The sequence below is a fragment of the Uloborus diversus genome, chromosome 9, assembly GCF_026930045.1.
Source record: "Uloborus diversus isolate 005 chromosome 9, Udiv.v.3.1, whole genome shotgun sequence".
Taxonomy (NCBI): Eukaryota; Metazoa; Arthropoda; class Arachnida; order Araneae; family Uloboridae; genus Uloborus; species Uloborus diversus.
In genome coordinates this window covers 59,177,585-59,205,204 of record NC_072739.1, presented here as the reverse complement: position 1 = coordinate 59,205,204, position 27,620 = coordinate 59,177,585, and the positions used below count along the sequence as shown (strand labels likewise).

Genomic DNA, 27,620 nt, shown 5'->3' with positions numbered 1-27,620 from the left:
ACACTTATTTTTACCTGTTTCACCTATCAACTAGTCACTCACGCAGAACATTAATGCGAATTCCGTAGCATAATATTCCACATAATGCGAAATGCAAATTCCATAAAGTTGATCAAAGCTAAACCAACGATGTTTAATACAAACAATGTAACACTACTAACGTCGTGAATCTCAATGCGAAAAAAAAATCCTTTTTCCCCGAGGTATTTTCTTCCCCAGGTTTTCCCCATCCCCTCAAAACTTATTTCCCCAAAATTTCCCCAGAGATCACCAGATTTCCCCAAAATGGGGAAATTTCCCCCAATCTGGCAACACTGCAAATAGTACCTACGCTCTTCATTTTCGGCACGACCGTGCTGCAGTAAATGTAAATAACATATTAAAATTACTGAGCAATCCAAGTACACGAACGAAAATTAGTGCACGAACAGACAAATTAAAGTTATGAACACTTCTAAATTATGTTTGAAAGTTGAAATGTGATCAAATGGCTTAAAGTACAAGTGTTAATCATTTTTAGAACTATTCAATGTGGAAAATGTACCAAAACTTAGTTTTTTATAACTAAAAAACAATAATTAATAATGTACACAATTGCATCCAAAAATGCACACAACACGGGGGGGGGGGGGAGCAGCAACAGGAAACAGAAAGTGTGCCAATGTTTCAGTGTCTTAAGAGATTTGTACGATAAAATAAAATCGTTTCTATACATCGAAATTTCTATACATCGAATATTTTTCCTGAAATTTGCTACTTCGATATATGGAGGTCCGACTGTACGTTTTAAATAGAGTAAAAGTTGAAACAGAATAAGACGAGATTTAAAAAATGTCGTGACCAGTCACACCACTGGTTCTAAGTGTTTAAATATAAAAGGCGAAATTAAACAAAAATTTCATAGCGATATAAAGAGGACATGACATTTAAAACAAAATAAAGTGTAAAAAACTAAGATAAATCTGAACAGTAGCATATAAGTTCAAAATGTTGATTTTTTTTTTTTTTTTTTTTTTTTTTGACGGGAGTCGCTTCAAACACTTTTATTTCAAACAAATAAAAATATAAGGCTGGAAATTTAAAATTTCACTATGGAAAAACCAAAGCACTCAAATAATTTTGAAAAATAAAAAAAACAAGTGGAGAGTTTTTCAGAACATTTTTATCAATAATTTAATCAAGTAAAAACGATAGTGACATTGCCAAAGAAAAAGGGGAGGGATCCCGAACTTTATCCCTTTATTTTACGCTATCAAACTTAGCCTATAGAAGAGCCTTTTTGATAAAATTTGATTTTGAAAAAGTCTTCGAAAGGCCTACAGTTACTAAAGGAACTTGATTTCAAAAAACTTCTAGGAGTGCGCCCTAGCCCAAACCCTCGAAAAACAACCTGCCCCATTATTAAAGATCATCTAAAATTCCGTTTTTATTATTTTGGGAAATTTTTGAAGGTCCCCGAACCTTTCTTTCCTCTAATATCACCAAAGACTCTAAAATTTCGCATTAGGGAATAAATTCTGATAATATTTCGGGGAAGAGTCTCCGAACACTCTGATAATATCGTTGAACATCTTATATATTATTTCTACAGCCTGTTTTTCTTTCGTTGCACGAGATTTAATTTATTCCTTTATCAAATTCCGTGATTTACCCCATCATTTTGAAACTTATTATATCTGCTAATGACGAAAAATATATCCGCGGTCTAAAAATTTCTTTTTTTATTTTGTCAAAAAACCGTTCTTTTTTTTTTTTTTTTTTGTTTTCTTTTAAATTACTCATTACTTCAATGAATAGCAGCCGAAAGCGAAGACACCTTGGCTTGGTTGAATAAAACAGCGTGCTAATGAAAGAAGGGGTGTGGGTTCAAATCTGGGTTGAAAAATACCGTTTTAACAAGGTTTTTTCTTCAGCAGAATTTTCATCCAAGTTTCCATCAATATGCAAAATTATACTCATAGCGGAATTCTAAGCTGAATATCTGCTGTTGTTAAAATCAGGAAACAAATCACTGATTTTAACAGGGGGCATTGCAGTTTAACTTTGTAGAAGCTTAAATTTCAATTTATTTTGCTGCTTTACCACGCATTGCTTTGGTCTGTAGCATCACGAGCTTGCATTGAAATCAGAAAATTCTTCCTTTGAGCACGAATGCTTCGCGTGGGTCCACTACCCCGCCCCCCTCCTTCCAACGCCAATATAATTTAAAATAGTCTTAATTTTTTTTTTTTAAGGCCTTTAATCTCGAATTATTACTGGGGTAAAACTCCCGAAAACTCACACTTAACATTATTAAAAGTCGAATAAAATTGTTTTTGGCGCTCCAATTCCGAGAAATTTCCGGCCCTCATAACAATATCAAAAATGGCACACAATTACGTTTTTTAGATTGTTCATTTTCGAAAATTTTCCGGGAGGAGGCCCCCGGATTTCTCCTCTCCTTAACATCTCCGAATATTGTCTAAAACTGCGTTTTTAAAACAACAGTTTTGAAAAAAAATCGGGGAAGAACCCCAAAACCCCAACATCTTTAACGTAATTAGGGAAAAAGTATAAAAATTGTGTTTCAGGCTTCAATTTCGAATAATAGTCGGGGGAAAACGCCCCCAGGACGCTTTTCCGCCCTAACATTAACAAAGATCGTCTAGAATGCACTTTTAAGAACATACAATTCGGAAAAAACAGTTACTCTTTTTGATTTTTGCGCTAATTTTTTTATAATTCTGGGACAAAAGGTTAAGTGGCCAGAAAATTGGCGGGGGGGGGGGGCACGTTCCCCCGATGTTACGCCTCTGGAATGAGACATTAAAGATAAGACATAACTTTATTTTTCCACATAAATACGAATAAGAACATTGAGGTATTTGTGATACACCGGCATTGTTCCAAAAATTCCTTTAGGAAAAACATAGGACTATATTCGGAACAAACGTTTTAACTGCTTGTTTGACAGCAGAATATATTACTTCCAAAGCCCCTTCCACCGAGATTCTTCTTCAAAGCAGGAAACAGATGGAAGTCACTAGGTGCAAGATCAGGACTGTTTTGTGACGAATGGTGTAACCGCTCTCAATCAATTGTTGCGATACGGTTTTCTGTTGCCGACCCACACAAGGGGAGCTTCCAGGGTTGGGATGTGCCGATAAGCAAATTGGTCAATAAAGATTGCTGAATAATCGGCTTAGCTGATTTATGGTCATAGTTATAATTTTAAATGCTACCAATTTCACCATGATTATTTTTTCTTTTCTAGTTTCGACATTAGAAATGGTTAGCTATTTATTTCTGAGAGCCGATTTATTTTTCTCCACTTTATAAATTTTCCCTAAAAGATCGAATTTTAAAATTTCATCCAATTTCTTTAAGCAATGTTCATATGATTGTTAATGAAAGAAACTAATTATTACTATACAAATATTACGGGGTAGCCTCTGTGATAAACATATCATCAGGCTAACTTAAAAGCACTTTTAATTAAAATTTGTTTTAAAATTATGATAATTGCCATTTAACCCAAGACTTTTAGTCTTTATAAAAAAAATGTCAGGTATCTAAATACAACTATCAGTTTGTAAAAAAGAACAATAATAAAGTAAACACGTGATTTAAAAAAAAAAAAATAAATGATAATTTTAAAAATAATTAATTTATGTTGAGTCAAAAACTTATAATTTAACGAGTAAGTTGTAAAATGTATGATGTAATTATCATGTTCAGAGGCGTGCGCATGGGGGTCACCAGGAGTTCCGTGGTACCCCCGTAACTCCAAAAAAATAAAAGATGAGAGACGAAAAAAAAAATCCAGAGCACCATATAATGTTGTCACGTGCAGACAGATGAAATGATGTCATAAAGCGGTGCAGCAGAGACGAAGATCTTACGTTTCGCGAAGTCAGGTTCTAAATTTTAATGGGAGCTCTTTTTGAAACCCTTCAAATGGATTTTTACCACCTTTTCACACGATTTTAATATTTTGACACTTATGAAAAATTTCAAGAATATCATGACTTTCATGAAAGAAAAATAAAGATGCTCGAGGGAAAATTTTAGGTGCTCAGTATCTATGAGGTCTGTCACTAGTGAACTTTGAGAATGAACCCCTCTCCAGATAACGTTTCATAGAAGTTCATTAAAAGGGGTCGGAGTGATGATTTCAAAAATTTTAGGACAGTTTTAGGACAACAAATACCAATTTTTTTTTCTTCAAATTTCAGTGTTATTTATAAGCTTGATTTTCGTAATGGATGATAAAACGTTTCAAATTCAATTTTGAAAGCTACAATAGAATGCGCATTTAATCTTTTATTCTTTAACAAAGTGACACATAAAGAAGTAGAAATGTATATCAGTAAGATAAATATATGTCCAATTGGTTCTTTACTTGCCTTGTTGTTGTTTTATCAAAGTAAATTATAAAGGAAATGATAAAGAAATATTCTTAATAAGGGTGGATTTAAAGTAGAGTGCAAATGAATACCGTAAACGCGGGCTACTTTGGCCTTAGGGTCCTCCTTTGGTCCAAATGGATAAAAAGATATAACGTCCTCTGTCAACCTTCAGGGTGCAATTTTTTCCACATATTTTGACTGATTCCACTAGAGAGCATCCCAAATCACTCAATCATGTATACCAACCAGTTCTATAGCTCTGCTCAAAAAGCAACACTAGTGGTTCTGCACTCCTTGTGCAAACATATGCCTTCATAACCTCTAAAACTTCTCCATGTAGAAGCAGTTCTACATCAGCCAAGAGCTTTTTTTAAGTACCTATTTATGAGCACTATTTAATACTCTATGCCGTATTATAGCTGTACTTCTCATTTCTGTTTCGATTTTCTTTCTTTTTTTTAAATTGACAATGACAACACGTCTCTTTACCTAAAAATTACGACCTACTTTGGCCCAACATAAAAACTTGAAAAAATCCGCAAGAGAGATTTGGAAAAGTAAAGAATAGCTAAAATTAAGATTATTAACAGGAAAAACACAAGAAAAAACCTGGAATTCTCGGCAAAGGATAAATAGAGAGATTGCAGACTCAATTCATCAGGACTCAGTTACATAGCTTAAAATTATGGAAAATGAAGAGGAATTAAAAGTTTCTGGAGACTTAGAAAAAGGTTTATCCAGTTGCATCTACATATTACAAATATTGTTAAATTTGTTGGAAAGTTTATGGAATTTTATTATTATACGATGGAATGAGCTCAGGTTTCCAAAGATAGCTGTTGATGCTATCTATAAGGAAGAAGGAGCGATTTTTGAGTGCATGGAATGCACAAAAAGGTTTGGAAGTGACCGAAAATTTAGGATCCTTTGTTTTACGAATGGTGTTTTATGCCTTAGTAAAATTATTCAACCTCCAAAACTGATGAAAAGATGACTGTTCTCCGATGGTAATTTCTGAGACAATAACTAGGTATGCACACACATATTTAAAAAAAAAATCATATTAATAATTTTTTCTTAAAACAAGTATGTGTGACTCAAACTTCTTTTAAACGTATTTTTCATTCTAATAAATAGTTGTTCGTATGAACACATGTATTTCTTTGACTCTAATTGGTTTTACAGCGGTTTAAATAGAGAAAACCACTTTGGGCCAAAGTAACTCAAACGCAAGGGTAACATTGGCCCAAATGAAAAACACTAATAAAGGGTAAAAATACTTGGAAATAAACTGATCACTATTCAAAAATTAAATTGAGACATCTAGATGTGTAAAACAAGTTTCCACAGCTTGGGAATATGAGTAGTTACAAAATTATTGAGAAAAGAATGAGGAAACTTAAAAACATTGGGGCCAAAGTACTCCGCGTTTACGGTAATGGTTTTTTACGGCAACTATAATAAAGAAAACCTCCGCTTTCAAAACTTTACCTTGCAGTGAATTTGGCACAAAAGCTTTGAGTTGCTTCATCACAACCAATTTGTTTTCAGTAGAAGACGAAGAACATGGAATTTAAAATACAGCTTGATTTTTCTAGATACTTGTCAATATTTATGTCTCGCCACATTAACATAAGACATTACCTGTAAAAATCCTTGATTATCAATATTGGAAAGATAATGTATAAGCAGAATAAAATGCTTTAAATTCATTCTTTTCTGTATGGCACCATGTGTCGATCTTGCATCTATTTTTTGTCTGCTTTTTACAACCACAAGAAAGATTATTTCGTTTTTCGTGGCATTTAAATAAAACAATTTAGTATTTGGGCAATTCCATTTGTAGCTGACTGACATTTTTAGAGCAAAATTGTGTATTTTGCAAAATTTAATGCAAAATGTTCGTTGCGCAAACATCTTTTCTTCTGGATTATTATTTTTTTTAAACTGAATTTAATGGTATAATTGATTTCTTGAAATAAATTTTGGAGGATTAAAAAAAATGTATCAAATGCACGGTAACTGACTGACATGGTACTTCTTAAAATGTCAGTCAATTACCGTGTTTTCAACAAATTTTTTAAAATCAACCAAAATATATTTCGAGAATTCCATTTGACCATTAAATTTAACTTAAAAAATACAATAATCCAGGAGAAAAGATAGTTTGCACAAAGTATATTTTGCTCTGAACGTTGCAAAATACACACTGTTTGGCTCTAAAGATGTCAGTCAGTTACCCGTGGAATTGTCCGTTTACATTTTTAAAGCAAAAAGTTAGTGACTAAATTTAAAAAGTTATATGTGGAAGAAATAATCCATCTTCACTGAACAGAAACACAAAGCAAACTGACTCTTTGTACTGGAAGAACAAGGTAATGCTCAGACCACAACACAAGATAAGCACTATAAAAATTAAATTATTTCCCACCCGGGGACAACCCATTTAAATTTTGCTCTAAATATTAAACCAAGTGTTTATATTTGTGTTCTAACTCAATACATTGTATTTATTTTATTGCAATAAGCTATGATACCTTTCACCCCTCACTGCAGTTTGAGAAAAGGATGGAATACTCGTCCTGGTTGACATATTTTTCATTTCTTTTCAAAAGGGAAAATTCCAAAAATATCTATTCTATTCCTTTCCCCTAACACTTTTTTTGCAACTTTTGCTGCACAGCCGTTTTTATTAGCCTACTTTCCCAGTAAAAGTTAGAAAAAGAAGAAAAAAAGCATGAAAGAAGGCTTTAATGCATCTTAAAAATATCGCGAAAAAAAAAATCAAAAATAAATTAAATAATTAAATAAATATCGAAAAATTAAAAATTGGAAAGTAGAGTATTGAGATGGGGAAAAATGTCTGTCGGTCTGTCAGACTGTCCCCCCCCCCTAATAACTTTTGAATGAATATAGTCCGATTCGAGCAAACTTTTTTTTGTTCGAAAGATCTCGGCAAGGACACCTCATTCCCATATTTCACTTTTTGATTTGAACTATTTTTTGTTCAATTTTGAACAGTTCAAAAAAACTTAACATTATTAGCGCCTACGGGGAAACTGAAAGTCAATGTAGATTCCGTACTTGAAAGCGGATTTATTTCAACCAAATTTTGTTAAAAATAGCTCTTGACGCCAAACTCCAAACTCCGACCCCGAGAATTTAGAGGCAATTGACTCCGACTCCGAATCCTGTGCCAGACAATTAATCGGACTCCGACTCCCCGACTTCGACTCTTGACTTCGTAGCTTTGGCAAAAATTTATACACGGAGGACAAATGACTGACTCCGATTCTTGGATATTCGTCTCCGACTCCTTTATCCCAAAATGGGATTGACTCCGACTCCGCAGCTATTCGCAACTCCAACGAACTATAGGGGGCATTGCAGTCACTGTCTAATGGCGGACGAAAAAACTAAAACAAACGCATGTGGTAACGATGAAAATGCTAAAAGTGTTGTGATTTTTGTTCGTATGTATGATTTTTCGCTTTATTCTTTTTAAATTAATTTTCAAAGTCTTGTGGATATTCTGACCCACGTAGAAAGAAATGAGAATTCAAGAAGCATTACTAAACGTCAAAGATTAGTGCAAACTATGTAGTTCGTAGTTCTAAGCAGCTATTTCCACGATGTTGAATTCGATATTTATCAATTCTTGATAAAACTAAATAATAATTGTGGCCTGACAAGAATAACAATTAATGCTAGAAAATTCAATATGACATTACAAATTATTATCGAAAGAAGATGATACTTTTTTGCCTTGCTTGGCTAGCGCTTATTGTTTTGCATTTGTAGCTGAGTTATTTCTCTCGAATTCCCAAATCGGTTAATTTAAAATTTTTCTATTTCGATTTTTCTAATGTCTGAGTTACGATTTAATTGTGTCATGTTATGCAAATCATCAACAAAATTCTCACGGATATATGGTGGTAGTTTTCTTTTCAGTTGATTGACCATTATTTCTTTTCACTTATCGAATTCTGTAATCTTACTACTATTTTATTCTACTCATGATAAAAATTAAAAATGGTTTAACTAAAAACGCGAAATCTCGCCAAGGCTACTTTGCTCGCACAATACTAAAACTATAACCCTAAAACAAATTTGGCAAAACCTTTCAGCTGAGAATAAAAGGAATAAAGTAAATTCTTTCTCGGTGAAACATTTTTCATTTTGTTCTACGATAATATATTCAAGAAAATATTTAGCATACCGTCCATTCCAACTAAATGCTGCTGTAAAAGATGGTTAGTTAAATTAATTTAAGATTAAAAAAAACTCATATTCTTACAAATTCATACAAAACAATAAAATTTTTTACCTTGTATAACGTTATCCAAGTTTGTTAATCCAGTTTTCGCTTTCACCATTTTCAATCAACTCATATTTTAGAAGGAAATAAAGAAAACTAACATTATTTTGAGAAGCTCGAGAATACTATTAAGGGACGAATTAATTTCTGTAGCTGACAGCAAACTAAGACACATCGATTGCGTTAATAAATACTCAGAACAAACTGCCTGTGTTTACGTCAGCAGACATACGTGGAACGCAACGTGGCAATGTTTTAGTTTTATCGGCAGTTTTATAAATCACCGCAAGGTAGCGTATTCGAGCGCTGGAGTTCCGAATAAACTCGAAGTCATTTATGTTTCTACATAACAATATGCGCAGACGATTTTTTTTTTTTTTTTTGACAATAAAAATTATTTCTTTAAGTTGACATTTTATTGTTTTTATTTATTTTGGTAAGTGCATTAATTCATTAAAAAAATTATTTTTGGCAACAGGGGAAAAAGAAACGATTTTTTTTTTGATATGATGCATTTATTTTAATAAGCTTATTCGCAACTCCAACGAACTGTAGGGGGCACTGAAGTCACTGTCTAATGGCGGAATTGAAAACTAAAACAAACGCACATGGTAACGAAAAAAATGCTAAAAGTGTTGTGATTTTTGTTCGTATGTATGATTTTTTCGCTTTATTCTTTTAAAATTAATTTTCAAAGTCTTGTGGATATTCTGGCCCACGTAGAAAGAAATGAGAATTCAAGAAGCATTACTAAACGACAAAGATTAATGCAAACTACGTAGTTCGTAGTTCTAAGCAGCTATTTCCACGATGTTGAATTCGATATTTATCAATTCTTGATAAAACTAAATAATAATTGTAGCCTGACAAGAACAACAATTAATGCTAGAAAATTCAATATGACATTACAAATTATTATCGAAAGAAGATGATACTTCTTTGCCTTGCTTGGCTAGCGCTTATTTTTTTTCCATTTGTAGCTGAGTTATTTCTCTCGAATTCCCGAATCGCTTCATTTAAAAATTTTCTGCTTTGATTTTTCTAATTTCTGAGTTACGATTTAATTGTGTCATGCTATGCAAATCATCAACAAAATTCTCACGGATATATGGTGGTAGTTTTCTTTTCAGTTGATTGACCATTATTTCTTTTCACTTATCGAATTCTGTAATCTTACTACCATTTTATTCCACTCATGATAAAAATTAAAAATGGTTTAACTAAAAACGCGAAATCTCGCCAAGGCTACTTTGCTCGCACAATACTAAAACTATAACCCTAAAACAAATTTGGCAAAACCTTTCAGCTGAGAATAAAAGGAATAAAGTAAATTCTTTCTAGGTTAAACATTTTTCATTTTATTCTACGATAATAAATCCAAGAAAATATTTTGCATACTGTCCATTCCAACTAAATGCTGCTGTAAAATATGATTAGTTAAATTAATTTAAGATTAAAAAAAACTCATATTCTTACAAATTCATACAATAAAAAATTTTACCTGGTATAACGTTATCCAATTTTGTTAATCCAGAGTTTTCTTGTTTACGCGTCCACCATTTATTTCTTTTTTGAAAGAAATAAGGAAAACTAACATTATTTTGAGAAGCTCGAGAATACTCTTAGGGGACGAATTAATTTCTGTAGCTGAAAGCAAACTAAGACACATCGATTGCGTTAATGTTAATAAATATTCAGAACAAACTGCCTGTGTTTACGTCAACAGACACACATGGAACTAAAACGTGGCAATGTTTTAGTTACATCGGCAGTTATGTAAATCACCGCAAGGTAGCGTATTCGAGCGCTGGAGTTCCGAATTAATTTTAATTATTTTTTCGTTTTGAAAGCTGTTAAAGAATTTTTTTAAAGAGAAAAAAGTGTATTAGCTGCTTTGTTTAAAAGGTGCTGCCTTTTCTTTTATTTTTTTTTTACGCATCTAATTTTTTTAGATGTGTGAGGAATAAAAATATGTTTGAAACAATTTGCGATTTTAGCTATTTTTGAGAATATTGATCAGGCACTAGAAAGTAGTATGGGTATACGGGAAAGTAGGCTCGTATAGTTCTAGACGGAACTTCTAATTTTCTTTACTATTTTATTTTATATCTTTTTTGCCGAAGAAAAATTAATGCGAAAGTTACAAAGCATAGATAAAACAAATAGCTTTATATTGGGTATATGTTTTGGTTAACTGCATTCCAACCTCTTTCCTTCACCAGAAAAAAGCAGCAGCAGCAAAGGTTTTTCTCTCTTTCTTTTTTAGAGAAAATTTCTTAGGGTCTACCAAGTTTATGTTATTCTAAAATATAGGCATATCATAATGAAAAGTTTCGTTTTAAGCTTGAATATTATTTTTCTCTGCGCAGGTGGGGAATAAAAAATAAAACGAAAATTTTAGGAAAATTAAGACAAAACTCGAAATTTTAGGAAAAAATTTGAAATTTTAGGATTTTTAGGACAACTTCTACCCCTGCATTAATGAAAATGACATCAGCAATTCATTACGAAACATTAAAACATAATTGTAAGCAAAATATTCGCGCAGAAGAAGGGACGATCTTTTTGATAATGATTAGGTTTTGGAGGAAGAAAGGTTCGGGTTCCCCCCCCCCCCAAGGTAAATTTTTCGATTGAATTTCTAAAAACGCAAATTATCTTCGACTTCGACTATTTTAGAGCGAGAGGGCTACGGAGTTCTCCCCCAGTAATTTTCAAAATTATAGTTCGAAAATGGTTTTGGTCTTATGAGAAAAGAAAGATTCAAAACTTACTCACTAGAAATTTTTCGGAATTGAAGCTCTAAAGTTGTTTTTTTAACCGATCTTCCATATTGTTAAAGAAGGAGTTTTCGGGAATCGGGGACATTCGGAACGTTGAACAGAATTGAAGCCAAAAGTTAACGATCTTGAATGTTTTTGGTGAGAGTGGGGGGAGCAGCTACTCTGGAATTTTTTGTAGTTGTCGCGTCAAAAGTGCAGGTTTACTCGATCTTTTATAATATTTCTGGGAGGAGTTTGCTTCCATTTTAATTTGTAATGTATTGTACTCTGTTTGAATAATGATCCGAAATATTTCTTTTCCCATTGAGAGTTAAAATGCCATTCCCTTTTCGAAAAAGAGGGATTATCCGGGGCGGAAAGCCGTCGTTCAGAGTACCTCCCAGATATGCCACTGCAGTGTTGAAGTATTAAGCTAGACCCAGGAAATGCGTCAAGCATGTATTTTTTTTTTTTTTGGAGAAGCCGGGGCGTTAGAGATTGTCTGTAATTTCCTTCTAACTCTATTGCAACTAATTTTCTTTGAAAATATCATTAAAGTAAGTAACTTTATACTCGTATCTTTTTGAAAAAATCTTGGCAAATTACGGCCTCTCTTTCTGCTGCACCTTTGCGAGAGCTACTGCAATCAGTGGCGGATCACCGCATAGGCGCATGAGGCGCTAGCTGGGGCCTCCAGAAAAGCAGGAGGCCTCAGAGCTGCGAACTGGCCTATCCTCAAAACTAAAATTTTTGTTTTGAGAATTTGTCGTGGAAAGCTATAATTTTGAGTGGAAAATGTTCAAAACTCATGAAAATTGATATTTAATCATGAATTTTAGGCGCGGGCTAACTTCTTCCAATAGGGCCCCCCTGAGTCTTAGGGGGCCCCTGGCTTCAGGTACCTATGTTTGGATTTTCCCTAGAGTTTGGATTTTCCTTTTTCTTCCCACAATTTCAGCATAAAATTGTCTTCGTAAAATACTTGACAAAATTATTCTGATAAAATGCACAGTTAGTCTTGCCAGCAGGCCCTGCGTACCCGCAAACCACGCAGTGCCGGGGGGGGGGGGGACACGACCTAAAAGGGCCCAATGTCCCAAGAAATTGAAAAATAATAATAAATAAAAATAAAAAAACTGGCACTAAGTTTTTATTAACGGTACGAATGTACACACTGCTGGCCTCTGGGGAGTGGCCCTACAGAGTTTTTGCAGGGGGCCCCCAAAATTTATACATCTGGGCCTGATAACCAGTCGTCATTTTTGTGTCAGTATTATATCAGTCCTCAAAATATACCAATCGTCATTTGTGCGATGCGATTACGCCCGAATCGGTGTTATTCTAAATAAGGGGAGCAGGCAGCAGGATTTACAACATGGGTTGTAAAACTCGACCTCTTGGAATGGTCACTCTTCTTGACTAACAATTATATTCCCTTTCCTTATCTAGAATGCTGAAGGGAGAAAAGACAGATCTGTGGGGGGTCCAGATCGAAGTAGTTTTCACACGCTGGGCACAGCGCACAGCTGTGTTTTCCTGTGTTTTCTTTCTTTACTTTTTGCTAAATTTCCCACTTTCCCATCAGTGACCAACCCGTAACAAGATAGTTTTGTGACGTATTTAACTAAATAAGCAGTTTGGAAAAGGCGGGAATTTTTTCTTTCTTTCTTTCTTTTTTTTTTTGGAGGAAGAACGAAGAAGTAATGTCATTTGCTGTTTTGATTCACTCGTGCTCGTGCTTTTGCTCTGTGTCTCCAATCAACGACAAGACCGTCATTCCTTTTGAGATAAGTTGAATATGTTTTAATAACTATTTTATTTTTAGAATTATGCTGCAATCTTGGTGTTAAATGATAAATTTTGAAATATAATAGGCTACAATTAAAGTTGTACAAAGGTATTGCTTTTGAAAAAAAGAATACACTGTTAATTCTTCTTTAAATCATATTTCCATTACAGAGAAAAGAACCATTTGTCAATTCATTACAAATACGCTTTATAAAATTACTATAAAAATTTTAAATGCCTTGAGTGTTCTCCTTCTTTCACTGGTGCCATTTGTTGTAATATATTTTACATTTTCAACTTCATTAAGATTGATTTACTTATTAAAGACAAACGTTTTATATAAAAACTGTAGTTGTGGCAAACCTAACCTGACAGCGTCGTAATGCTATAATTAAAATCTGCGTAGCTTTCTTAATGCTGCCAGGTTAGTTTCTCCCCAACTATTGAAGTGTTTCAGTTTTATTTTCAGGAGTACACCAACATTTGCCATGTACTAAAAAGCATGTTTTACGGCTTCAAAAAAAAAAAAAAAAAAATGATGGTAATGATTATATATAAAAAAAAACATAGGCTTTAAGATTTGCTTGAAAACTTCTGAAGAATTAGAATTTTCAAACATTAAAGGAAATTAAATTACGAATTTTGAATTTCAGAAGTATATAAATAATTTCAGGAAAAGTAAAATATGAGAGTAAGAATTTCACTTGGATTTGTTCATAGTTGCGCATGCGCGCGCGCGCGAACTCATTATCTTTTCTCCTTATCACCCCACTTCTTAGCGTACGCCTTAGGATTACCACCAGGACTCCGAAAGCCGATGAACTCTTTGAATTTCAGAAAATATTCGAGCAAAGGTCCCCGAACAAACTTTCTTTAATATCATAAAAAATTAAATTTTTTAAAATACACTTAGAAAAAATTAAAATGGTATAGCCCCTGAATATAAAATGTTGCTAAAGTTTTTAGGACCATAATTTTGAAAAAAAAAATTTCATGGAAGAGCCCTAGCATCTCTTTCCCGTAAAAATTGTTTATCATGTAAATTTTGTCTGCAATAGTGTTTTTGAAAGTTCAATTTTGAAATTGGAAAGGGGGGGGGGCAGAGAATTTATTTCGATCTACTTAAAAAAAATATATTGGGGGCACTCCCTGGGCTCCATCCCTTACCCTAACGTTAATAAAATGGCCTATAATCGCGTTTTTAAGGTTTCAATTTCTACCACTTTCAGCTGAGACAACTTCACCTTTTTGTCCATAAACATCAGCAAAGAAAGTCTAAAATGGCGTTTTTAAACCTTCCAAGTTTCAAAAATTTTCCCGGGGAGAACTCCCGAACCCCCCTTTCCTTATCAGATTACAAGTTTTCTCTCTCTTCTTTTTGCTAAGTGCATCACCCTCCTTAGACTTTTTTCTGATTGCACAACTGAATTATACTTGCATTGGTAAGCTGAGGAAAACTCGGATTTTGCTAAATGCCCAGGGTTAGGAATTGTCCTAAAATTCCTAAAATTTCTACAATGTGCACACTATATTCCCTACTTGTGTAGAAAAATAAAACTTTTCATTCTGATATGCCTGTATTTTAAGACAAAATAAACTTCGTAGACCTTAATTTTTTTTTTTTTTTTTTTAAGAAAGAGAAAAACTTATGCTGCTGCTACTTTTTTTCTAGAGAAGGGGGGGGGGGGGTGCAGTTAACAAAAACAAATGCTCAATATAAAACTGTTTTATCTATACTTTCTAAATCTTGCAGTCATTCCTCTTCTACAAAAAAGCTATACAAGAAAATAAGAACCCAAATGTAAGCACTTGGTTCAAAAAGCTTATTTAGAACAAAAGTTAAATGGTTCGTCCCCAGGTGGGAAGTAATATTTATTTTTATAATGCTTATCTTGCGTTATAGTTTGAGCATTAGCTTGTTCTTCCAATACAAAGACTCAGTTTGCTTTTATTTGTGTTTCTGTTCAGTGAAGTTGGATTATTTCTTGCACATATAATTTTTAAATTTAGTCACTAACTTTTTGTTTTAAAAATGTGAATAACAGTTTGTTTTATTTAAATGACATGGGAAACGAAATTCTCTTCCCTGTGGTTGAAAAGGCAGAGAGAAATAGGTGCAAAATTAGCACATGGTGCCATGCAGACAGGGATGAATTTAAAGCATTTTATTTTCACAGATATTGTCTCATGCTGATGCGGCGAGACATAAGAGGTTGACAAGTAGCTTGAAAAATCAAGCCGTATTTTAAATTCCATGTTCTTTGTCTTTTACTGAAAACATATTGGTTATAATGAAGCAATCCAAAGTTTTTGTTTCAATTTCACTCCAAGATAAAATTTCGTAAGCGGAGGTTTTCTTATAGTTTTAGTGGCCATAAAAAACAATTATTCATTTGCGTCTTTAAATGATTTATCTGGAATTTACAGGGGTATTTTTGATGATTTTGAGGTATCAAAAAGTATCAGATTATCTGATAAAAAGAAAAATGCAATGAATTTTGGACTTGCACCTTGCACTCTGCTTTTAAACCCTCCTTATTAAGGACATTTTTTCAACAACAACAAAGCAAGTAAAGAAGCAATCGGACATATGTACATTTATTTTTATTTCATACTGATCACTGTGTTAAAAGAATAAAAGATTGAATGCATTGTATTGTAATTTTCAAGATTGAATTTGAAACGTTTTATCATCCACTGCGAAAATCAAGCTTATACATTACGTTTTAAGTTTTAAAAAAAAACTTGATATCTGTTGTCTTAAAATTTTATCAAAATTGTATCCTAAAATTTTTGAAATCACCACTCCGACCCCTGTAAATGCCAGAAAGCAGGGCTCGGAGGATCTCTCCCCCTGTACTGACTAAATTACGTACAAATATAGTAGGCAAAATTTTTCACTGTAATTTTTTTTGGGGGGGGAGGGGGTCAGAAATGTTGTTTTTTTCCCTTTTAAATAAAAATGTAACTGTCCCCCCCCCCCCCAAAAAAAAAGTTTGTTCGTTTATTCAAAAAATAAAAAAGTTATGATTTCCAGCATTGTTAATATTAGTAAGACTGTATCGTTTTTGTTGTGAGGGCCTCAGGATCAGGCTGCGCCTGGGGCCTCACAATCACATGATCCGCCACTGACTGCAATATCACTAAAAGGTACCACATACTCTAAACTGTTAAAAGTATTATGACTGAGACAGCAAACGCTCGTATTTCAAACAATTAAAAAATATCGGCTGGAATTTGAAAATTTCATTATTATAAAATCAAAGTACTCAAATGGTCTTGGAAAAGAAAAACTCGGATTGTTTCCCACAATATTTTTGTCCATAATTAATACAAAATGGGAAAAATAGGGACATAGCAAAGAAGGGGAAGTCCCTGAAACTTGTCTCATCATTTTATGTTACCAAAGGTCAAAAGAGCGTTTTTGAAACTTTGATTTTGAAAGAATTTCGTGGCAGAGCTCTCAAGTCCCAACTTTTCCACTATTATTCTATCAGAGAAAGGTCGTCAATTCCGAAAAGCTACAAGGATAGCGCTTCCACTCAAATCCACAAGAAACGCCCAATCTCATGCCGCGAGAAACGCACCCTATTCATCATTAATGATTGTCAATTTCGTTTTTAGGACCTCAATTTGTAAAGTTTTCCAGGGATCCCTGAACCAGCTCTCAGCTTAATGTCATCAAAGATTGTCTAAAGTTTCTATTTTAGAGCTTTAATTTCGAAAAGAAATCCGGGGGAGCGCACCCGAACTCCTTGACAACATCATTAAAGATAAATTACAGTTGCCTTTCTGGAAACATTATCAAATATCCTCAAAAACTGCATTTTAAAAACTCATTTCAAAAATTTTCTGGGAACGTCAGCGGGTTGAGGGTTTTAAACTTCGTTTTAAGTTTTGTTGATCAATTTCGAAAACTTTCCGAGGGAAAGTCACTGAATCTCTCCTTCCAATATCATCAAAGATCGTTTAAAGATGCATCCTCAGATTTTAAATTTTGAGCAATTTCTTGAGAGAGCTTCTTAACTCCCCACCCCCCCTTCTCAACATAATCGGAAATCCAAACTATTTTTAAAAGTTTCAATTTTGAAAAATGGACAGGGGAAGTGTTCCTGAACCTTTCCCCCCTAACATTATCAAAGATAATCTAAAATGCATTTTCAAGACTACAATATCAAAAACTTCAAGGGGGAGAAATCCTCGGGCACCCCATTTCTGAAATTATGCTTACAATTAGATCTAGTTTTGACTTCCTGACTCCATTTTAAGCCAGAAGTTAAATCCTTTTTCTATATTTAGGATGCTTTAGAAAAAATTCAGATGTTACCAATTTCATACACACTTAATTTTTAGACATCGCCGCGGCCCTGCCCATCTTTTCCGGTGGTTATCTAAGCTCCCATGCTGCCTGGTATACTGGTACCCCCATTACTGAAGCTCTGTGCAGTGCACACCCCTCGACCCTCAACGCATGGAGCTAGGAGGTTTCAAAAGTGACACTTATTCACTTCCATCGGCAAAGTTTAGCCACCTGTAACTGGCTGCATTGAGGGTCAGCCATAAAATCTACAATATATTTCTATTTTTCTATTTAGACTCTAAATGTAATGATGTAATCACAAAAAAAAAAAAAAAAAAAAAAAAAAAAAAAAAAAAAAACTTAGGTTAGGTTGATGCTCAATGTGCTGATACAATTGAATAATGAAAATTGTTGATTTGAGAAAATCACTTAGTCAGGACCAACTTCCAGAATTTTGGCGGGTAAAATAAAAGTTTTTTTTGGATGAAAAGAAAAAATACCTATCTTCTGTAAGCATTTGTAGAAACAACTGTAAAATTTTCTGCAAAATCAATATTGGTATGTATCTGACCTGCCTAAAAACTGCCTCTTAACAGAATAAAAATTTTACTTCATTTAAATTTTTACCATAAGCAGAGCCAAGTTGGGAACCACTAGTTAAATATAAATTACAAAATACAAAATCAAGTGAAAGATTAAAAAATTTTATTTTTCAAGTAACTACAGCACAAAAATACTTAAAAATCATAAAATACTTTTTTGTTTGCTGACTTAAAATTGTCTTTCTCTTTCATTGTCTTCCTCTATGTGATCCTCTACCACGTCCACCAAAATTCTTCGAACGATTGCTTCCACCGCGAGAATTGGCTCCTCGATTAGAAGTCCCTACACCTCCACCTCCTTTAGATTTCAATGGAGGAGATTTAGGGCGAAGGGCTTCGATTCGCTCAGTACAGCCCGTCAGGTAATCTTCAGCACCCTTATTGAAATAGGAATTATATGTTTCAACGTTAAAATTGCTGTTTGTGAGAGCAGGTCCAATGGTCAGCCAACCAGGTCGAACTGTGACATCCCTGCCAAAGACATGCAAACGACGTCTACCAAGACAAAAGTGTTCAATGATGTGGAAGATTTCTTCTGGCTTGGCAATGCTCCCGTACTCTGGTTCTTCTGATATTATAAGATCAATATCAATATTTGCGTGAATGAAATCCCCATCAGTACTTCTTCTAACGGTACCTTTTATGCCCATTAAGCAATGCTCCTGTAAAATAACATTTTAAAAATATAAATAAGTTCAAATTTATTTATTGAATCACAGCAACATGATTTTATTTCATGTGTTATGCTACAAGGTAGTCATAAAATTTTTTCATGGATTAGTCATTATACAAAAATTAACCTAATATTAAAACCCAATTTAATTAAAATAACAATAGCTAAGCATATGCTAAACTTAGTTATATTGTTTTTTGTAATAAGCAAATTTGTGGGATTGATCATTGATCAATCCTTTTTCTTTAACTTTTTTTGCAAAATATTTCTCTATTTCTTAAGCATATTCTTGTTTGAATATATTATAAAAGACATTTGTAAAGTATTAATTAAAATTGTTTCATCAGTAAACTTAAAAATATTTTATTAGCTATTGTTCAATTATTTTTTTTAAATGAAGAAAGCCTTTATGACCATCCTAAATACTGACTGCACAATATAAATAAATTGGATCACTGAAAATTTTACATTGAATGCATAATATGTTATAAAATAATGACCCTATTTTGAGTGCATACTTCTTGAGCTTCAAGCTTATTAAGTTTTCGGTTAAAGTAAAAGCTGATGGTGTAGCAAGAAGTTTTACAAACAAATCTAGTCAGATATTTTAGTTAACTCTTTTTTTTTCTAAATAGCTTTCATGTTTTCATGCAAATGAGAAATCCAAACTGTGTTATGCAGAAAAACCTTGTTAATACCAACGCGATTAAAACAAATTAAAACCTTTAAATCTAAGACGAAATACATTTGCGATCCCCGTTCCACTGTATTTACAAGTAACACTACTCATTGTTTTTTGGTTAAGACAAAATACGGTTAAGGTGTATTGATTTAAAAGGCCCATTTGTGTTTTTTTTAAAGAGGTTTAACTCTTGTAAAACCTTCAGTTTCATTTGCAGCTTGCTGTTATTATTGTTACTACAGTAAAATCTCACTACAATAAATACCAATACAACGAAATATCGGTTTCAATAAAATAAATTTTGAGCCCTGATTTAATTTCTATTAAATAGCTTGAAATCCATTACAGTGAACACAATTTGTGGTACCTTGAAGATCACTGTAACTGGATTTCACAGTAGTATCATTTTTATAATTGAAGCAAAATATCCAGAAAAGTGTTTTCTATGAAAACTTAACACAAACTTATTTCATGAAAACACATGCTAACCTCTGCCCCCCACCCCCTTAAAAAAGTTATTACTGTTTGATTTGGCCCTGAAAATGTTAAAAGGACAATTTGTTAGTTGAATTCAGAGCCATTATCAAGAAAACATAGTTTAGTTTTATTAATATTTATGTTACAGCCTTTCTTCATGAAATATTTATCATGTGAATGCATCAAAAAAAAAGAAAAAAAAAATGCTGCCAAACTCTAGGCTAGGCGATTAACTTGAGAGTTCTTAAAGAATAACAGAAAACTATATATATATATATATATATATATATATATATATATATATATATATATATATATATATATATATATATTGAAAGATGTGAAAAGGAATTATTTAGAAAATTGTTGGAACAGACACATTACCTTTGTTCTTTGACAAATAGCTCTAGGCTCTAAGTTTTTTGAATGACCAGGATTTTTTATGTTAGTTTTAATCCAACAAATATCTTCACATCTCCGAAAACCCCATTTTCTTAAGCACTAGAAAAAGAATGCATAAAAATTTAAACATTTGAGTTTAACAAAATGGATGAAATAATTTTCTTCAATTAAGCAAGATATTTATCAGATATAAGGCAGACACATTTGAAATCAACATTTTGTTCACTCCAAGAAATTTACCTGATTTTCATTTTGTATTAAATACTAAAAGTTGACATTGCATATTTTATTGTGCCTTTTGGTGATGCAATGCAGTGGTTTGTAAAATAACGGAGTATTCAATTGATTTGGCTGCTGAATATTGATTTATAAGTTCCAATTAAAGTCAAAATATCACACATTAAAAGCATCATATATTGCTTATTAAACCTAATCGGCATTAAAGATGTACTGCAAGCATTTTAATTATTTTTAAAACACTTTATTTAGTAAAACGATAATGTCCTATCCCGTCTATAAATAGTAAAATATGTCATTAGAAAAGTTCTAGTCAAGAATAAAAGTAGTATACTTCAGTTTAAAAGTGATTATATTTCAATAACTTAATTACTTCATTCCATAAAACATTTTGTTTTCAAAGTTTACAGTATAGATTATAATTTCTATTTTAATCGTAATACTTAAATCAAGGAAAAATACATAATTTTATATGCATTACATTATTATCTTTTACCACTTAAGTAATACTTTTTTTATTCAGCTATTTTGAAATTGTCTTTTATAATTTTCTTTTACCTTATATTACATAAAATTTTATTTTTGAATCACAACACCAAATTATTTTGTAATTACATTCTGTATTCTTGTTCTTTTCATGTACTATTACTAATGGCTTAGAAATTGAATAAATATTAAAAACATTTTTAACTTTAATGGGTAATACATAAGTTTAATCGAAGTTTGACAGATCACCCATCAAACATAACTGAACATTTCTTGCAGCAATAGGGTAACGGCACCTGTAACAGACAAGGGTCCAGTACCAGACAGTTGTAAGTTTGGATTTAAATAATAAGAAATTTTGGCGGGTAAAATCGATGCTGCTGCGACCCATGAATACGGTGCAACCATCTAGTGTTATTACAGTGAATTTTATGAGCCAGTTGGTATTTACAAGGCAGTGGTGGAAGGTAGAGACGTACCGAGTACTCGGTAACTACTCGGTACTCGGCCTACTCGGCCAATTTGCCGAGTACTCGGTGTTCGGTCAAATTTTTATCAGATACTCGGCCAATACTGAGTAGTTGCAAAATTGTCCAAGACAGATATTAAAATTTATAAAAAAAGTGCAAGCATATATAATATTCTGCAATCATTTACAATTCAAATTTACAAGTCAAATTTAAATTTTGAGAATAATGAAGTTTGTAATGCTTTAATGAAATAAATCTTCATTTACATGTCCCCAAAGTTAATAAAACTTCTTTTTTAAAAATTGTGCAAAAAAGGTAAGTATAGAAAATATGGAATTTTTATATTAAAAATGGATTTTTGCTACAAACAAAAATTAGTTATAAGAAATATAAAAATACCTTTGCTTAAAAAATAAAAGGAAATAAAACAATACTAAAAGCACAGTGCAGACATGTGTTTTGGCATTACATTCCTTTTTCGATGCACAAAATGTGAGCTCCTGTATTTAAAGGCATCCGACAAAAGTCGGAATTTTTTGTTGAATGTTTTTACATTCTTTAGCTCACATTTTATGCACTGAAAAAGACATTCCTTGTAACGCAGAAACACATGTCTGTAGTGTTCCTGCACATTTGTTTTATTTGCTTTAAAAAATTATTTATGTTTGGCGGACTAGAACTATAATATAATTCGTTTTAATTCCAACTTGATTAATCATACCTTTTATTCATTTACTTTTAATTTAAAAAATATTTTTTTGTAAAATTTTTGACGTATAAACAAAATTTTTTAAATAATGCTTAATTAAATTTGAGCAGGAATTTAGTTTTAAAAACTATTATATGGACAAGGACACTATTGCAATAAGTTGAAAATTCATCACATGTGTGTGTGTCAGTGGCTCTTCTTAAAACATGATTGGTACTTAGTAACTCGGCCGAGTACTCGGTACTCGGCCAAAGTGCTACTCGGTACGTCTCTAGTGGAAAGTTATGAACAGCCAACACGAGGTCTGCCCATGTTTCATGGTCATTTGAATTTAATAAAGGTTTTAGATCTAAAAATAAAGAACTTTTGCACATTTTGAAGAGAAAAGGAGAATTCTGCCCATTACTCATCCTATCTGCCACTGGGTATCATCAGAATTTTCGGTGTCTGTTACTGGAGTTCAGACCTTTTTTCGAAATAGAGCAAATAAAAATAGAATTAACTAATTCAGGGGATCCAGAAGCAGCCGAACGTTAGATGAGGTGTAGTTGCATGAGAGAAAAATAGTTTCAGAACTCTAAATACATTAAAAGGCTCAGAAAATTAAGTTAACCTTAGAGCGATGTCCTCAGCATGTCTGTTACTGGTGCCATTACTCTAGTACTTGTTTCAAATTCTTAAACAAGAAAATATATATATATATATATTTCCTGTATCAAGCTTTAAAAATATATACATTTACGTGAGAAAAAATACACGGATGTTTAATTACTCATAATTCTAAATAAAAGATAGCAATAAAAATAAACTTTGAGTTATTCAATACTAAGATTGCAGTGTAAATATCTAAATATATTTTAAACTAGAGGACCCGACAGTCGTTGTTCTGTTCAAACTTTGTAAATTGAAAAGTTAAAAAATTTCAATAAACTATCAAGTGTTTGAACAATTTTTTTTTTTGAAAAAAATAAATGAGAAGAAAATGATTTAAGCTGCTTTGTGTCAGAATGCGTATATTTAATACAACTTGATTTATCTAATGCCCACTGAGCAGTTGTTTTATTAACTATTTTCCCCCCGTACTTGATGGTTTGTTCCTTCAGCCATACTCAAATGATAAAAAGCATCCTCAAAAATTAAGTGTAAAAAACTAACTACCCATCTAGAACAAACGGGAAATCCCGCTGCAACATCCCCCACATGAAAAAGAATGAAACAATCGAAAGGATATCGTTTAAAAAAATTATAAAGGTAAAAACAGTTCTCTGAATAAGGGACGAAAATCACTCATCCCTCCCCCCACTCCCGTTGTAAAATAAACACATTCTTCAACTACAATGACTAAAAACCTTTAATAAACGAAAAGCAATTCTTTGCAATTTGAAATATTTTGCCAAATAAACAAAAAATACAATAAATTGCATTAACAGTAGCTTTAAAATGTAAACAAATGATCATGCAACTCTATTGTTTATAGCCAAAGTCGCCAAGCCACCACGTTACTGTAATTCAGCCGATCAGTGATCTAAGCCAACTCCGACCGATTAGCAGTCCGATCTTTTGAACGAAAACTTTTAAAACTTCATATATTGCCTAATTTGTTCTTTAAAAAGATAAAGATCTTCCGGGGATATTTCGATAATTGGGAATCTGGCGATCTTTTTTCATTGGCGTCCATTTTTGGCTCCAGCGCCTGCGCGAGAGGTATTTTTCGTTGCAAAACTAAACAAAGAGAGCGGAAACATCTATTTACATAGGGATACTATAAATCAGCAGGGTTACCAAAATAAAGTTATTAACGCCAAAAATGAGACAACCGCGCCACATTCCCAATTATCGAAATGTCCCCGATTTTCCACTGCACTGATCTTTTGTGTACAGATCTACCCTGTTGTAAATTATCTGAACAAAAATAAAATTTGTTTCATCTTTAAATTCCATCATCTTTTCCTTTAATAATGTACTGATTAGTTTGATAATCCTTAAAGTATTGTTGACATCGGGGTCAAAACTCAGATGGATTTGAGTCGAGAAACAAATGTTGCTAGGTACTTTCTGATCATTTGGTTAGGAAAACCTGAAACACTGATCCGGTCACATGGTTCAACTACGATGACAGAACACACGTTTTGCGTGACCCTTCCAGTACTTTACTTTGAAATATATCACGGAACCTAAAATCGTTGCTTTCAAGAAATGTAGGCTTCACTCTCTCTCTTTACGTTTTATCTATTATCCATTGACATATCACAGTAGGAAATTTCATTACAAAAAGCAGAGCTGGCTTTCTTATTGTCCTTTGGCAACGAATTAAATATTTATTTCAATTCTTGCTCAACAATAGGTTAAAATAAATATTAATCATTTGGGAGATATAACCATCTAATGTTTAAATTAATTAATTAATTAACAAAAACGTTTCCGATTCGATCCATCGCGCTTCGAAACCATGCTTGCCACAACTTAATTACACACAAAACATTTGATCAAAATCGGTCCATCCGTTTAAAAGCCTTATAGTGACAAACGTCCGCACAGAAGATTTTTATATATTAAGATATGCACTGCAACAATGAGCATACACTAAATCAATTTCAAATTTTACTTTTGGAGAAGAAAAATTTGATTACAATTTATCTTTTGAGATGCAAATTATAAACTATGATCTAAATTTGGTGCTACTTCATTTAAAAATTAAAACACTAGTAAATAAGTTAAAAAAAAAAATCCTATCTCAACATCACTAATAAAGGAAATTTTTACTTTTTCCAATGGCAAAAACTTCTTTCACCGTCATAGTTAATGAGCAATGTTCTGTTGCCGGGAAGTTTAACGTTAATACTGAGTGCATGTAAAGTCATAGCAATGGTTCATTATGGCAACAGTTCTATCTTTGCTTCAACAGATAAAGTCTGTTGATGTACCTCAGAAAAATCTGTGTTGATGAAAAAACTTGGACCATTTTAATGCAATTTACAAGGGAAAAAATTTCTCATGATATTTTTATATGAGACTCTCACAGAAGCTAATTGTCAGAGTAAGGCATAATAAATAAATAAAAGTAAATAAATAAAATAAAAATAAAAAAAAACATCCAACAGGTACGATAGCTGCTGGAAAGAGAAAAGTTTTACATTTTTAGGTGTATAAATGAAATTGCAGTACATTACCATGGTCTATTTTTATTCAAACTTTAGAGGGAATATATCAAGCATGTGGTATCACGCAGGAATTTTTAAAAAAGGGAATTACATTTAATAATACAAAGAGTCATTGTGGCCCTCTCCATTTCTTTAGCGCATGGCAATTTTCAGTCTTTCAAGTATTAAAGCTAGACCAAAAGCTTTGAAATATGAAATTTTGGTTTTATATTTGGCACATGTCACCCATGATGTAGAACACTCTTTTTTGTTAAAATTTACCGATAATGCTTACCTATCAGAAGTATATTTTAGATTCTTGATATAAATGCCATTGACAATGAAAATTTAAAAGATGTACACCACAATTTAGTTGATCCTTATCAATAAAAACTCATAACACTTGTAGTGTACAAATATTAATATTTCTTCAGATAAAATAACCATATATTTTTTAATATTAAATTCTAATAAAAAAATTCTAAATGAAATTATAAGATTCTAGATTAAGACTTGTTTAAATAAAAAAGAACAATACATTTATTTTTATTAATTTGCAATTTAAAATTTTTAATTGAAACTTAGTAATGAAACATTAGAAAGCAATATAAGTATTCAAAACAATAACATATTCAGCAACATGATAGCACGAGAAAATGGTGCTATACCTGACGTCCTAAATCAAGTCCATCTGATGATCCACACCATAAAAAAATAAAAGAGCGAGGTGCAGCTACTTCCTCAATTTCAAGCTTCATAATCTTAAAAAAATCACAACAATAATAAAAATAAAACTACATATCGTATTATAGTATTGCATTAAAAAAAAACATAGTATTGTGTTTAAAAAAAAACATAGTTATGTAAAAATACACTTGCACATAACAGGAAATATCCAACGTTGTTTAGCACAAATAAACAGATTACAGAATACACGTGTTTCTGGGTTTCAAGGAACCCCTTTTCCAATTCAAAGGTGTGGGCTTCTAGATGTAAAGACATTACATCTAGAAGCTCACACCTTTGAACTGAAAAAGGGGTTCCTTGAAACCCCGAAACACATGTAATCTGTTTATTTGTGCTAAACAACGCTGGATATTTCCTGTTATTCCTTGGCACATAAGTATTTATTTATTACTTACACTTGCACATATTTGCTAGTTTTTAGTGCAAGGAATTTTTTCGGCACACACTAAGAAGTGAAAGTTGTAAGAATTCTCAAGATAGAAAACTCAAATAAGGGTGTGCACCAAATTTTGTGTTAAAGTGAAAAAAAAAAAAAAAACAAAGATTGAATAAGGAAGTTTATACATAATAAATCAAAGCTTATTATCTATGTAAATTGTATTTCTAAAACAAAAAATATAAAGCTACATATAGTACTGTAGCATTGTATTGAAAAAAGAAAAACACATAGTCATGTAAAAATATTCTTATGCACACTTGCTGGTTTTTAGAGTACGAAATTAGAGTACTTTACATTTTGCCATTATGAAATTGGCCGCCTCTAAACTCTGTCGTCCTAGGCGGTGGCACAGATCCCCAATCCCAAGAGTCGGGCCTGGTTAGGATTAATTTTATATTTTTAAAATAATTAACACAACTTTTTCTCATCATTCAACTGACGGTAAGTGCTATGATACATTTTTTTCTTAGATTCTTTTTTGATGTAAATTTACTTTTAGTTTCATTCAGTTTGAAAATATTTCAGTATTACTATAACTAGGTTGTATTAATCAGTGCTTGTCTAATTATCGATTTTTGTCCTACTATAATACCAAGATGTTGCGAATTTATTCTTATGAAATTATATTCATGGTTTGAGATTCAGTATATTCAATGTATTCGTCGAATACGTATTCTTTTGTATTGTTTAAATTAGTGTAGTATACTCAAAAATATATGTTATACATTGATAAAAAGATGTATGTTTTAAAACATTGATGTTTGGAAACATCAATGTATCAATACCATCGATGTTTTGATTTCTAACATCAATGTTTTGCCATCGATGTTGCACCTCTAGTTGGCAGCTATAATGACTAATGAGTAGTAGTTCTCTTCAACATAATCATATAATAAAAACAAGAAGTTCTGTCTAGAACTAGACGAGCCTACTTTCCCGTATACCCATACTACTTTCTAGTACAGTGAAACCTCCGAATAGCGGACAGTCAAGGGACTAG

General features: G+C 32.4%; 1 protein-coding gene across 1 annotated transcript in view; it reads right to left on the bottom strand.

The window, feature by feature from the left end:
- Positions 1–18,239: 18,239 nt before the first annotated feature.
- Positions 18,240–27,620, bottom strand: part of LOC129229616 (N6-adenosine-methyltransferase non-catalytic subunit-like) — a 35,905-nt gene continuing 26,524 nt past the window's right edge. Inside the window, exons 8-10 of the mRNA XM_054863962.1 lie at positions 26,103–26,195; positions 20,375–20,491; positions 18,240–18,820 (exon numbers count right to left, since the gene is read on the bottom strand). Of these exons, the coding sequence (XP_054719937.1) occupies positions 18,347–18,820; positions 20,375–20,491; positions 26,103–26,195 (684 nt within the window). The 3' untranslated portion in view covers positions 18,240–18,346. The remainder of the gene's footprint in view (positions 18,821–20,374; positions 20,492–26,102; positions 26,196–27,620) is intronic.